This window comes from Bombina bombina, chromosome 10 (genome assembly GCF_027579735.1).
Source record: "Bombina bombina isolate aBomBom1 chromosome 10, aBomBom1.pri, whole genome shotgun sequence".
NCBI lineage: Eukaryota > Metazoa > Chordata > Amphibia > Anura > Bombinatoridae > Bombina > Bombina bombina.
This window is the reverse complement of record NC_069508.1, coordinates 192,318,173-192,333,126: the sequence shown is the minus strand read 5'-3', so window position 1 is coordinate 192,333,126 and position 14,954 is coordinate 192,318,173. Positions and strand designations below refer to the sequence as shown.

General features: G+C 35.7%; 1 protein-coding gene across 1 annotated transcript in view; it reads left to right on the top strand.

Annotated features, from left to right (window-relative positions):
* The first annotated feature begins 476 nt into the window (after positions 1-476).
* TIE1 (tyrosine kinase with immunoglobulin like and EGF like domains 1) overlaps positions 477-14,954 on the top strand; it is a 154,908-nt gene continuing 140,430 nt past the window's right edge. Inside the window, exon 1 of the mRNA XM_053693608.1 lies at positions 477-1,069. Within this exon, the coding sequence (XP_053549583.1) occupies positions 1,015-1,069 (55 nt within the window). The 5' untranslated portion in view covers positions 477-1,014. The remainder of the gene's footprint in view (positions 1,070-14,954) is intronic.

Sequence of the window (14,954 nt, the reverse complement as noted above, 5' to 3'; positions counted from 1 at the left end):
GTTGTTTAAAATCACTGCTTTATCTGAATCATGAAAGAAAAAGTGTTGGGTTTCATATCCTTTTTTTATTGTACCTTCTGTTATAGGAATAAAACTCATATTGTTGTATGGCACTTTAACACTCTATAGAGAAATATGTTTATTCAGCATAGAATTATTTACACTTTATTGCAAAAGGTATTTCCAATGTGTATTTCTTTAGCAATCTACAGTGTTTTCAGATACTTTCTAATAACAAAGTATTGAATTAACCAAACAAATGAGATATATTGGCTGAATAGAACTGGAAAGTTATATATAACTGTGCATTTAATAATTATGGAAAGCAAGGGGGTGGTTTTGTTATCTTTTTTTCCTCCCTGGATTACTCAGACAGTGATTTCCTAAATCTGAAGCCATCTCTGACTGTTCAGTTCAGGAAGCTTCCTGTGACTCCCAGCTCAGATACGCCTTTTCCTTTTTCCATGTCCAAATCTCAAAAAAGCTGAACAACTAGGAGAAGGTTAACGAAGGCAAGACACAGAGAAAGGAAGAGATAGAATACTATTTTATATCAGAAAGCAAAAAGGTGATACAATTCATAAAGTAGAATATTGACCATACAATTTATGGTCACCTGTTTGGGACAATGAAAGCAAAAATGTACAATTAGGATTCATCACATGATGACCAACTCTCTCTGGAATTTTCTTTACAGCTTCAAGAAACTTGAAGAAATCGGCTAATCCTTTGGATTTAGGTCTTCAACATTTTTTTGGATGTTCTGATTAATATTTTCGTTATGGTTATGGTCTGTGGTGATACTTTTTGGCACTGGATAGAATTCCAAAATTTGGGTCTTTGCATTCTTTAAGATTTCTTTGTAACTTTGGAATCTGTCTGTGACCTTTAGGATCTACAATTTGGTGATGTTCCTCTGAGTCTTCTTTGAAATTATGTGGATTTAATAGACCAATAGTCTACTGGAACGTGGGAGAAGGAAACTTGGAGTTATTAAAATCTACACAGAAGATAATGACTTTAGTTTTTCCCATTTTGTTCCTTGTTTCATGTCTTTCAGTGCTAATAGGTAAGTTTGTGTTATTATAAATGCAATATACAAATTCTTGCAAACTAACTTCTAAATATTAGGAATCACAATTGTCATAACTGCACGATGTCCTAAGGTTTATAACTAATAAATTAATAAATCCATATACATTTAATTAACACAGCACTTTTATATGAAAAACCGTGTTTGAAAATTTAGTTAGAGAGCAAAAATGCTAGTTTGGATATAACAATTTGTTTACTAATTAAAGGACATCAATTAATAAATCTAATGAAAATAATATAAGAAAAAAAAGAAAGAAATTCCAAATCTCTTAAAGGGACATTAAAAGAAATTAAAGGGAAATAGAATCCCAAAATGTTTCTTTCATGATTTTCATGAGGGAAAACCCAATTTTAAACAACTTTCCAATTTACTTCTGTTATCAAATTTGCTTTATTCTCTTGGTATCAATTGTTGGAACAGCAATGTACTATAGAAAGCTAGCTGAACACATCAGGTGAGCCAATTACAAGAGACATATGTGCAGCTACCAATCAGCAGCTTGCTTCCAGTAATGCATTGCTGCTTCTGAGCCTACCTAGGTATGTTTTTCAATAAAGAATACAAAGAGAGCAAAGCAAATTAGATAATAGACTTAAATTTATTAAAATTGCATGCTCTATCTGAATCATAAAAGTTTAATTTTTAATTTACTGTCCCTTTAATAACAAAAAGAAAATGCTCTAATCTGTTGAACAGTTATTTTTTCCCCTATTGCGTGCATGCAAATATGGGGTTAATTACAATTCTTTAAAAAACGTATCTAAACATTTTCTACAGAAAATTCACCTTTAAAGTCTACAGAAATTGTTGTACATGAGTCATTTCAAATAAATCTAAAGGATTGTAAACGACCCCTATGTATTTAATCCTTGCAAAGCCACCAATCAGCATCTATCTCCCAGCAGTGTGTTGTTGCTCCGAGCCTACCTAGATATGCTTCTCAATAAATGAAACCAATAGGACTAAGCAAAGTAATAATCAAAGTAAATAGAAAACTCTATCTGAATAATAAGTTTATTTTTTTAATTCATGTTCCTTAGAAATTACACAGTTTGCATTAAAATCTGATTCCATTTATGCTAAAGGGACATGGTAGTCAAAAATGTAATTTACCTCAATCTCTTGGTCTTTGTTAAATCGGCTCCAGCCCATGAGGGCATACTGTAGTAGACACAAGAGTGTGCACGTTTCTTGGGCACTATATTTATAAAAATGTTACAAAACAATGCTTAAGATACATACATGTTCCTGAGCCTATGCAGGTGTGCTCATTAACAAAAGATACCAACGGGGCTGGACTTGAGATAAGGCCCCTATTTAACAATGGTCTGTCGGACCTGATCCGACAGTGCTGATCAGGTCCGACAGACCTCGCTGAATGCGGAGAGCAATACGCTCTCCGTATTTAGCATTGCACCAGCAGCTCTTGTGAGCTGCTGGAGCAATGCCGCCCCATGCAGATTCACGGCCAATCGGCCACCAGCAGGGGGTTGTCCATCAACCCGATCGTACCTGATCGGGTTGATTTGTGGTGATGTCTGTCCGTCTGCTCAGAGCAGGTGGACAAGGTTATGGAGCAGCGATCTTTAGACCGCTGCTTCATAAACTGCTGTTTCTGGCGAGTCTGAAGACTCGCCAGAAACACAGGGCCCTCAAGCTCCATCGGGAGCTTGATAAATGGGCCACTAAATGGAGCTCTGAAAATTGAAGACCAGTCCTAAATTTCATTGAGTCAGTAGAATGTGCACGCCACAAGGGGTTAGCTGGATACTCCTTCCGACAATATTCTTTGTAAATGTATGTAAACGTTTTGATCAATATGTTGGCTTATCTTATGGATAGATCTGAAGACACAAATCAAATCTCAAGTATTGGAAAAATTAAAAGTAAAAGTCATAAATAGTTTAAATTACTGTCATTATTGTGCATTAAAGCATAAAAAATACATAAAGGGACATAATACTCATGCTAAATCACTTGAAAGTGATGAATCATATCTGTAAAACGGTGTCTAAAAAAATATAACATGAATATCTCTATGTATAAAAAGGATGATATTTTACATTACATTTTCTCAGTAGCCATATCCCATTGTAAAGTTACTTTAAGCAGCCAATCAGGATGCTAGTCTTGGTACTTACTTACAAGGAAGAGTGCATCTCATTTGTATGCACAGTCACCCCCCCCCCCCCCCCAGTTTAAGGTAGTCTATTATGAAATATTGTGAGTGAAGTTTTTTGTTTCTGTTTCTGTTTTTAATATGCAGTAGCTGAAGAATAACTTTTCACAGAGCACTTACTAATGTGAGCAGAAGACATTTTGAGGGAAAATATCTTTATTTTTCTTACAGAAATGTTCATGTGATATTTTCTTGTCAACTTTTTACAGTTATGCTGCATCACTTTCAAGTGATTGATATGGGTATTATTTCCCTTTAAAGGGACACTGAACCCTATTTTTTTTTTATCGTGATTCAGATAGAGCAGGCAATTTTAAGCAACTTTCTAATTTACTCCTATTATCAAATTCATTTCATTCTCTTGGTATCTTTATTTGAAATGCAAGAATGTAAGTTTAGATGCCGGCCTATTTTTGGTGAACACACTGGCCTCTATTTATCAAAGGTCTTGCGGACCTGATCCGACAGTGCGGATCAGGTCCACAATACCTCGCTAAATGCAGAGAGCAATACACTCTCCGCATTTAACATTGCACCAGCAGCTCACAAGAGCAACGCCACCCCCTGCTGACTCGTGGACAATCGGCCGCCAGCAGGGAGGTGTCAATCAACCCGATCGTACTCGATCAGGTTGATTTCCGCCGATTCCTGTCCGCCTGCTCAGAGCAGGCGGACAGGGTTATGGAGCAGCGGTCTTTAGACTGCTGCTTCATAACTTGTGTTTCTGGCGAGTCTGAAGACTCGCCAGAAACACGGGCCCACAAGCTCCATACGGAGCTTGATAAATATGGGCCACTGTGTTGTTCTTGCTGATTGGTGGGTAAATTCACCCACCAATAAACAAGTGCTTTCCATGGTTCTGAACCAAAATTTGATAATAGGAGTAAATTAGAAAGTTGTTTAATATTTCATGCTCTATCTGAATCACGAAAGAAAAAATTTGGGTTCAGTGTCCCTTTAAACAGTTAAAGTGAAAACATTTCCTAAGAGTTAGATTTGTGCAAAATGTTTTGTATTCGTCAAACGCTGAATGTTATGTAGACAAAGTGCTTTAAATCACACATACAGTTAAATATATAGTAAACATAACAGTGAAAGATTGAGAATGACAGAAAGATTTTTGGAAATGTGACATTATTGTGATTCACATATGTAGTCTATATTCACTAACAAGTTGTAGTACAATAAGATAGAATTAAAGATAAACATTGATGCTGACATTAAGACACACAGTGTAATATTTTAGACAAGGATTTTAAAATTCGAATTGATGTTTTATTCAATATAATCTTAAGATGATATCTCAAAGGGATAGCCCACCAAACATTAAGCTGTCATGAATCAGATACATCAGAAATCAAAATCACCTATTTACTGTCATGCTATTTTCAGTGTATTTGTTCCTTCTCTTGAATTTCTTTTTCAGTAAGAAATGTTATCTTATATGCCAGCCCATTTTATAACACCTGTGAGGGGGTGGTTTTTAAAACTAGATTGCAATCAGGAGGGGTTACACAGGTACAGAGAGAAAACTGGCCCAGCTCTTAAAATATCCATTGATTACAAATAAATACATATGATACTCTGATTACATGTTATATTTGCAATTATTCCTGCTCAGAATAATAATAAATTTACACTATATACATATAGTGGTATAAATAAACACAGACATATGAAAGACAACATTGTTTCGAACAAAAAAGGAATTTAGGGACATGTAAATATGTTTGCAAAAGATTTCTGACATAACATATATAGATAGATAGATAGATAGATAGATAGATAGATAGATAGAGAGAGATAGATAGATAGAGAGAGAGAGAGAGAGAGAAAGAAAAAAAAAGAAAAATAACTCATTGTGTAGTTCATTAACAAATCTAGACAGGCTAGAAGGCTTGTTTTTCCAATAATGTTTTTTTATTTTTTTTTTTATTTTTTGTCACAATAAAAGTTATATTTTAACCAATTATCAATAATCTTCGTACTAACCTATGATATAGCTACTCAGGCTCTTTAACAAGTGTGCCACACGATACCTTTCTTTTTTCTCAATAAATATTACCTAGTATATTTTGGTATCAGGCACTGCCCTACTGAGATACGTAGGTTTATCCTGTAGGGAATTTAAGAGCCCGACACTCGTTCCCACCCTCAATTCCCCCTAACAAAGGGAATTCTTGTTCTTCACATATATATCTTTCTGACTATTCAGTAGTCTTCTTTGGGAACTAATTATGACATCCATAAATCTGATGGATGATTTTCTATCCAGAGAAAAAGAACGCCAAGCCAACATAGATAAAACTTTTGCAGATTTCAGTATAGATGGTAATCAAAATAAAGAAATAAATGAATGGGAAACTGGTTTAAAATTATTGGGGGAATTGCTAAGGAAACATACAAGATCAGTTTGGAATAAAAGTACATACGATCATTACTTAGCCAAACACATTATTCCAAGGGGCCTAAGAGTACGACTCTTCCCATCATTTTCTTTCCATATTGAAAGTTATAGAGAAAGATGGGAACAAGCATTGATATCTTGCTCGGAAGTATTAGTGGCTATAGTATCCGATTATGAGACAGAAATAGTAGATGAATTAAGTAAAGAGATCTCAGATATGAATACCAAATTACACAAATTTGAATCGTTAGAAAACTTCAGATCTGCATATAAAACCTTTAGAGAGGAATTAGACACTAAGGAAAAATAAATCATACAGACAAAATGCAGTAAACTGTCCAGAGACATCAAAGACTTCGAGAAAGGTCGTGTTTTTACATGGGATGAAATGAATCCTAGACGCAGGAGGAACTATCTCCCATCAAACATTAACAGAGAAGATGCAGTGTCCTCAGAATGTGAATCCTCAGCTGCTGAGGAGAGTGAAGAGGTCCCCCCAAATAGAACTCTACTTGTACAAAACGCTAGCGAAAGACAAGCAATCCTCTCAAAAAACGAGGAGTCCAAAAAAACAAAAACAAAAGAAAAAGGAGAGGCGGGCAATCAAGATCGCAGCCTCAGGAACAGGACCAGATGGGGGTACAAGAACAATGGGGGGAATCGGGAAGATTGGGGAAAAAGACCATGTTGGTGAAAACAAATAATTTTCAAATCATCAACCTCACAAACAAGGTACTTTCTATTGATCATATAGAAGTATTGAGTAGAGGTCTATCATTTTCCCCGACTAACAACATAAATCACTTCGAAATTATTAAAGATCTACACCTCTTTATCAGGAAGTTGGTTTTGAATAAGATGTATACTAAACACGACAATAAAAATATGGATGAAATAACTATACAGAATTTAATATCACTTCTTGAAGAAAATGAAGACACATCAACCCAATCCCAGGATTGGCTGACAAAGATAAAAACTAAATCAACCTTTATGCCATTAGTGTCACAATTCCCTCAAATTGATACATATCTGAAAGTTGTGAGTAGGGACCTCATGAAACTTAATCCTAAGTCCTTTTCAAACTTAAGTAAAAGAGAACAATGGGCCCTGAAAGATATTCAATAATGGCAGGATGTGGTCATAAAACCGTCGGATAAGGGCGGGAACATAGTCCTATGGCCAAAGGATATGTATGTGATCGAGGCTATGAGACAGTTAGGAGATACCCAGTGTTATAAACACCTGTTTGGGGACCCAACAAGTGATTTCCTTACAAAATACAGAAATATAATTGAAAGTGCAAAAAGAGATTCCTTAATTGACAGCAAAGAGTATAAATATCTAACTGTAAGCAAACCGAAAACAGCAACACTATATTTGCTCCCGAAGATCCATAAGAACCAACAGACACCACCTGGGAGACCAATTGTCTCCGGCATAGGTAGTCTGAGTGAGCAAGCCTCAAGATATATCGATTTTCGCCTCAGGGATATTGTTTTAACATTACCATCATATATCAGAGACACTATGGATGTCTTACGCAAGATTGAGGGCATCATCTTGGATGAGAGCACCTTTCTCGCTACATGCGACGTAGAATCCCTCTATACATCAATTGACCATAAATGGGGATGTTTCGCAATTGAATATTTTCTCAAAATGGAAGGCACTGACAATATGGAGAAGAACCAATTTATTTTACACCTACTCAAATTTGTCCTCAGCCACAATTACTTCATCTTTAACGATAAATTCTATCTTCAAATTAGAGGCACGGCGATGGGCACAGCATGTGCCCCCACATACGCCAACCTGTATTTAGGCTGGTGGGAACGGGAAACCGTTTTTGGAGAAAGAATGTCTGAATACAGCAAACATATCTTATTGTGGCAGAGGTACATTGATGATGTCCTAATACTATGGAGAGGTGATACCAACACCTTCAAAACATTCATAAATGAACTTAACATCAATGATCTGAATATAAAACTCACATATGAGATCAATTATGACAAAGTGACTTTTTTAGATTTGAATATCTCTCGAGACATGTTCAATAGAGTTCAAACTGATCTACACAGAAAAGAGACAGCCACTAACTCAATCCTGAGATTTGAAAGTGCACACCACGACTCCACCAAGAAAGCGATACCCTATGGGGAATTATTGCGCTTACGACGCAACTGCTCAGAACTTTCTAAATTTAAAGAACAAGCAAAGGATCTGAAAACAAGGCTAAAAGAACGAGGTTACCCAAACTCTATATTGAAAAGGGCCTATCATCGAGCACTACATCTCGCGAGATTGGACCTGTTAATACCAAGAACAAAGGACAAGGGGGATCAAAAGGTGAGATTTGTGAGTACATTTAATGAGGCCCACAGAGAAATCTCTCAAAATCTTAATCAGCATATACACATACTTCACACGGATGAAGATCTAACCAAGACAATTGGAGACAGAATTCAAGTCTCCTGGAGGAGAGCTCCAACTATTAGGGACAAGATTGTAAAAAGCCATTTCACTAAAAGCCTGAGTAAACGGAAAGACAACTTTAAAGGCACTTATCCATGTGGAACCTGTAAATTCTGTCCCTATATACGTACAGTGAAACAAATGGAAATCCACCCAAAAGGGATTATATATATGAATGATTTCTATAATTGCAGAACTAAAAACATCATCTACTGCATTGAATGTAAATGTGGAAAAAAGTACGTGGGTATGTCCACTCGAGAATTAAGAACGAGAATTGGTGAGCACTTAGGCAACATTCGTAACGCTCAAAACGACTTGGAAAGAGGTAACAAAATTACATCAGTGGCGAGACATTTTTTGGATAAACACGAAAGGAAACCAGTCCTCAAATGTTGGATTTTACAGAGAATAAGACCATGCATTAGGGGGGGAAATACAGAAACTTCTTTGTTAAGAGAAGAAACCAAATGGATCTTCAGGCTTCAAACTATGGCCCCAAAGGGACTGAACGAACAACTGACTTTCAGTCCATTTTTATAATGATCCGTCTCTGATTGAAGAACAATTCTCCTTTTAATGAACTATCTTCCAAATCGATCTCAAATGTCTAATACGCAATATATATGAAATATATGCATAGCTTAAGACAAATACCAACTCTAAATAAGCTCAATTAATTATACTATTTATGTATGCGTACACATGAGAGAATGTATGAATCCCTATGCATGAGATACGTATGTGGGTATGGACACTTTATCTGAAAAGTATTCATAGATATTTCCATGACAGGATATACATGAGATATGTACGTGACTATGGACACTTTATCTGAAAAGCATTCATAGATATGTCCATGACAGGACCACCTGACCTTCATCCTAATGAAAGGCTTCTAGATACCTTTCTCTATAACTACATATCTGGGCTGCACTGACAAATATAATCTGTATAAGGGGATCCTTCCCCTTTCTTTCTGGCGCCCTCATTTTTTGATTCACATGAGAACTAAGAAGAAATATAATCATAGAAATAAAATGAGATATATAAGTTTTGCAATATGTGTATATTTAACTGCATAACAATAATCTTTTACTTCAAAAACATATTTCTGTTCCCTTATATATATGGGAATTGTGCTAAGATTAGAGACATACTCATATCATATGACTCACTCCCCCTACTTCTAAATACCATCGCTTTTGTCTCGGTAATAGCAATTCATTGCTCAATAAGGGATTACCTACTGTTTTAGTGAACAATCAATGACTATTCTGATAAAAATATCGCTTCACATTATGGTACCTTTTGAAACCTAAGATGTGCTTATGCATATGTTATAATCTTTGCTCCAATTATATACATTCCTTATCTCTTTATATATATGGAAATCATACTCATGATCATAAATACGTTTCCCCTACAACTAAAAATCTTTATATCTGTCCGTGTAAGAACAATTCATTGCCCAATACAGGATTACTCACGGATTTATTGTATCCTTAATAGCGAATCCGACAAAGTATTGCTCCACATTATGGTAGCCATCTATAGTCTAATAAACAAATTATTTGGCCACAGATGCTTTACGATTTGACACATGCACCTTGTGACACAATGCAGTATCCATAGCAACATAATAAACAAGCTTAATCTCTGTTAAGCTACCGATGCTTTCCTATTGGAGGTACTCGTCATGTGACAATTACACCCCCCCACCGGGGATTGGCTGGCGTTCAAATAAATAGGCAGCACGAAGGACCCGACGGCGCCTTTGACAAAGCAGTTGGTGAAACGCGCGTCAGGCATTCGCACTGCTTCTTTTGTGTTTCTGTTAATAATATTTAACTTATGGTTTAATTAATTATTTAGAATTTAGAATTGTTGGCCTCTATAGGCTTTTTGTCTACTAGTCAACTTAACATATGGGCAAACCAGGGGCATTTTTAATTTTGGGAAAACATTTGCTTTAGTGTTTGATATTTAACAGCAGCACCTGATACTTTCGCATCGCTGCGTTCATTTTTTTAGCTAAAATCCCCACAAGACTTGTAATATGCTAAGAACCACGTATAACCCAGCTTCCGATAGCAAGTCACTAATTTGAGTTCACAGCAGCACTATATGCTAAATTACTGCCTCGTTGGATTCAAACACCCTTGTATTCTAACATGTCATTAGTTTAAGCGCTCCATATAAACCAACGAGTTATAGGAAGCTACGGGGTCTGGGGTGAGACACAAATTAGCAGCGTGCTATATCTCCATACTGCAACACTAAACATTAATAATCATTAATGGATATTCAAAATGTTATGTGCTTCGCTAGATCAAGCACTCTATAAATAGTTACTGTGGTGGTAACTTTCAACAAGTAACTTCTAAGTATCTTAGGTAAGAACGGCAGGAATTTGTGCCTTTGGGATGACTGTACATCTCCAAACCATCAGAGTTATGTTCTGATAATCAAATCCATACTCTGTTGTCCCTGATACCTATAGTATACAGTTAACTAGTAGATAATCCTGGTGATATCCTGAAACGTACTTACACAAATAAATGTTTACCAGTTTTTCTGGTTGAAGCACTATCCTAATATTATTAGTGCTTATAACACTGATACCACTATTGATACGATCAAATATGCAGTTTAAATTTACCAGGGTTGCAGTATACCAACTGATAGTTATTGTGAACTACATTTACTTAAATTTGTGGGAAATAACACTGTCTGTGTTTACTATACACAAAAGAAGCTAGTCCACTCTCATCCACACTATAGGGCAGTTTAGTTTGGAACTAACCTATGAATTAATTTTTAACCGAACCAACTACACTATACACATGCTCCTTCATGTAACAAATGTAGCCTTTTAACTGCTGGAATTAATTCTGTCACCTCCATAGATGTCCTAGTGCTATTCCCCTCTACTACTCAATTAATTTTGTTTCCTAACATCATTTGATACAGGGTGTACAAGTTTAATAGTATGACAATTTGGTATAGAGTAAATGCACTGTACAAGGTCATCACACACTTTTCTTCTTGGCTACATTTATGTTTTTAATTAAAGATAACTTTCTTATGTATCTATAATGTTTTTTTATTTTTTTGTCACAATAAAAGTTATATTTTAACCAATTATCAATAATCTTCGTACTAACCTATGATATAGCTACTCAGGCTCTTTAACAAGTGTGCCACACGATACCTTTCTTTTTTCTCAATAAATATTAACATTGTATTGTACAAAGATATATGTAGAAATTCTAGCATTAATAATCATTTATTAAAAAAAATGAGATAAAAGCATATCATGACTTCTAGAAATACAAATACACATTAATTTATGTGAAAGTATCATATAACAGATTTTTTTTGTATAACAAATAAATATAAAAATAACTTTCTATGAGATATTGTTTGTTGAGGCATAAATGTAGCTATTTCTTGGACATTAACAGATGAAAAATAAAAAAATAGCTTTAGAGAAATGTGCTTGTTCATGGACAGTAATGAAATGGTATAAAGAAAGTTGGGAAAAACCAGAATAACCGCAACATAGATGACTGTTAGTTAACAACAGTCCGATGCTCTTCGCACCGTATGGCTTTTTTGATAAATAAGGACATCGTATTCAGATCCGCGTCTGCAATGTCTGGCGAGCGTATTGACGCCGACGAATGCACCGAGATTGACGCTTTGATAAATTGACCCCCGGGGCCTCAGAAGCAATAGTGCAGTGGCTCATTAGTGCATCTGTTTATCTGAGTGCCAGATGTTAACCTTCTGAGTAAACTATACGTATATTATACCTAACCGCAACCAAGATATATCAATACGCACTAAATCATATGTTTAGCTGACTGGTTTTTACTGAATCACTCACTGCCTTCTATCCGCAATTGGGATACATAATAAATATAATTTATTATAACTTAGTTATTGAATCGTTTATACTCAAAAACAACAGAAGGATATTTAAAGGGACAGTCAACACCAGAATTTTTGTTTAAACAGAAAGATAATCCCTTTATTATCCATTCCCCAGTTTTGCATATCCAACACTGTTATAATAATACACGTTTTACCTCTGTAATTATCTTGTATCTAAGCCTCTGCTGACTGCCCCCTTATTTCAGTTCTTTTGACAGACATGCAGTTTAGCCAATCAGTGCTCACTCCTAGGTCACTTTACGTGCATGAGCTCAATGTTATCTATAAGAAACATGTGAACTAATGCCCTCTAGTGGTCAAAATTTATTCAGATTAGAGGCAGTCTTCAAGGTCTAAGAAATTAGCATATGACCCTCCTAGGTTTAGCTTTCAACTAAGAATACCAAGAGAACAAAGCAAAATTGGTGATAAAAGTAAATTGGGAAGTTGTTTAAAATTGCATGCCCTATTTAAATCATGAAAGGTTTTTTTGGACTTGACTGTCCCTTTAACTATTCTCTGCACCCATTTGCTTTACGCAAAAAACACACCAACTGCGGACATTTAAAACCAATACCCTTTGGCAAACTGCTTATTACAATTGAGCAACAATAATTACTAAGGTTCAGACATATTTAATAAAGTGTTGACTTTAACTATATACTAGCTTAATTTAGATATCAGATTATATATTTGACATACCAATAAACTATTGGCTGTCCCAATCATACCAATGATATTGGTTACTATTTAAGCTCCTAGTATTCTGTATTGATACATTTCTTACATATAGTTTGAGTGTATAAAATAGCAACATTAGTTAATGTTCTTCTCTGGCTGATTGCCAATTGCAGAAAATAAAGCAATAAATGTGCTCCTACATACCATTCCATTTTAAACCCTCTCTTATTTCATGGGTATAATTAGGTCTATATCTACCTTCGCAAGGCTCCCATAGGTATATTGAGACCCAACATATGGTATTAGGTACATTCCCATCACGCTAAGCAAGCGATCTTCACTCACTTATATCTGCTCATCATAGCAATTTATTGTGATATTCCTGGCCACAGTTTTACTATTTCATTCTAAGGCCCTCATATTGATACTCCTTCCACTGCACGCCATTGCCGTCCCAACTGATGCAGGCTAGGCTGTAATAGAAATAGTTATGTGTGTTTTTATGTTTTTTTCCCTTTAATATTTTAATGTTACAATTCTTAACAGTTATATTTTAATCAATGGTCTCCCATCCATTCTCTCTTTGTGAGACTCGGGGCCGATTTATCAAGCTTCGTATGGAGCTTGATGCCCCTTGTTTACGGCAATCGTTCAGGCTTCCCGGAAACAGAAGTTATGAAGCAGCGATCTAAAGATCGCTGCTCCATAACCTGTCTGCCTGCTCTGGGGCAGCGGACAGAAATCAACCCGATCGAATACGATCGGGTTGATTGACACCCCCTGCTAGCGGTCGAATGGCCGCAAATCTGCAGGGGGCGGCATTGCGCCAGCAGTTCACAAGATCTGCTGGTACAATGATAAATGCTGACAGCGTATGCTGTCTGCATTTATCGATGTGCAGCAGACATGATACGCCACATCGTATCAGGTCCGCTCGCACTATAATAAATATACCCCTCGGAATCAGTATTACCTTTCTATAGAAATGATACCTTTATGACCCATATTGTCGTGTGACTCTTGAATGCTACACATGTGTTTTATCATAGGAGGTTTCTTTACACCTTATGTTTTTTCTTATATAAATATATGTTTGTTTTGCAGAGAGATGGTCACATGTTCAGTGAAATTTCTATTTTATTACTTTAAATCAAGCATCTAGTTGCCTAATTGTTATTTAAATGTTCACCCCCTTTTACATGATGTAATAGGTAGATCCCTTTATTTGCATATTGTTCTTGTTATTTTTATGCAGATTAGCAATAACTACCTGTGACTAATACTATAATCATACCACCCACCTACACAATTTCACATTCTCCTGACCTTTGCATCATGGTTCCTGAATGCAGGAAATGTTTACCACTGCCTGCCTGACATCTAAACACTGGAATTCACTGTTATCTTGTTTCCACACTATATGACAGTATAATACAAGGCATTGTAGATGTCATATGACAGTTACTAATTCCTGTAAGGGATATGTGTGTATTTATGTGTTTATATATGTACTGTATATCTATATATATAAAAAAGTAGTACTGACTGAATGACTGACTGATAAATGCCCAGCTCAAACCATTTTACCTAGGAACGTGAAACTTGGAAGGTATGTTGTTTTTATGACGTAGGCACCCACTAAGGAAGGATTTTTGGAAATTACCCCTCTAAGGTGGTGAAAAATGGGGGGGTGAATTTTTTTATGATGATACCTATATCTCAAAAAACAACGATGTTACAGACGTGAAAATTGGTATTTAGATTACGAGAAACACCGAGAATGAATGAAAACTGAAGAAGTTCATGTCAGCGAGTGTGCAACCTGAACGGGCACGTGAGGGCACACGTCATTGCGAGTAGTCTGTGTTTTTGCTATTTTTTACAAATCACAAAATCCACACTAGCGAAGCCGCGGGCAACAGCTAGTACATACATTTATACACATATTAACATATATATATATATATATATATATATATATATATATATACACATGAATATACACACACACACATATATATATATATATATATATATATATATACACTTAGGAAACCTTTCTACTTAAATACCTTAAAGTTAAAACATCATTTCTAATCAATTTTAATATTTAGGGGTCTATTTATTATTGTGCGGACTGACATGATACGATATAGCGTATCATGTCTGCCGCA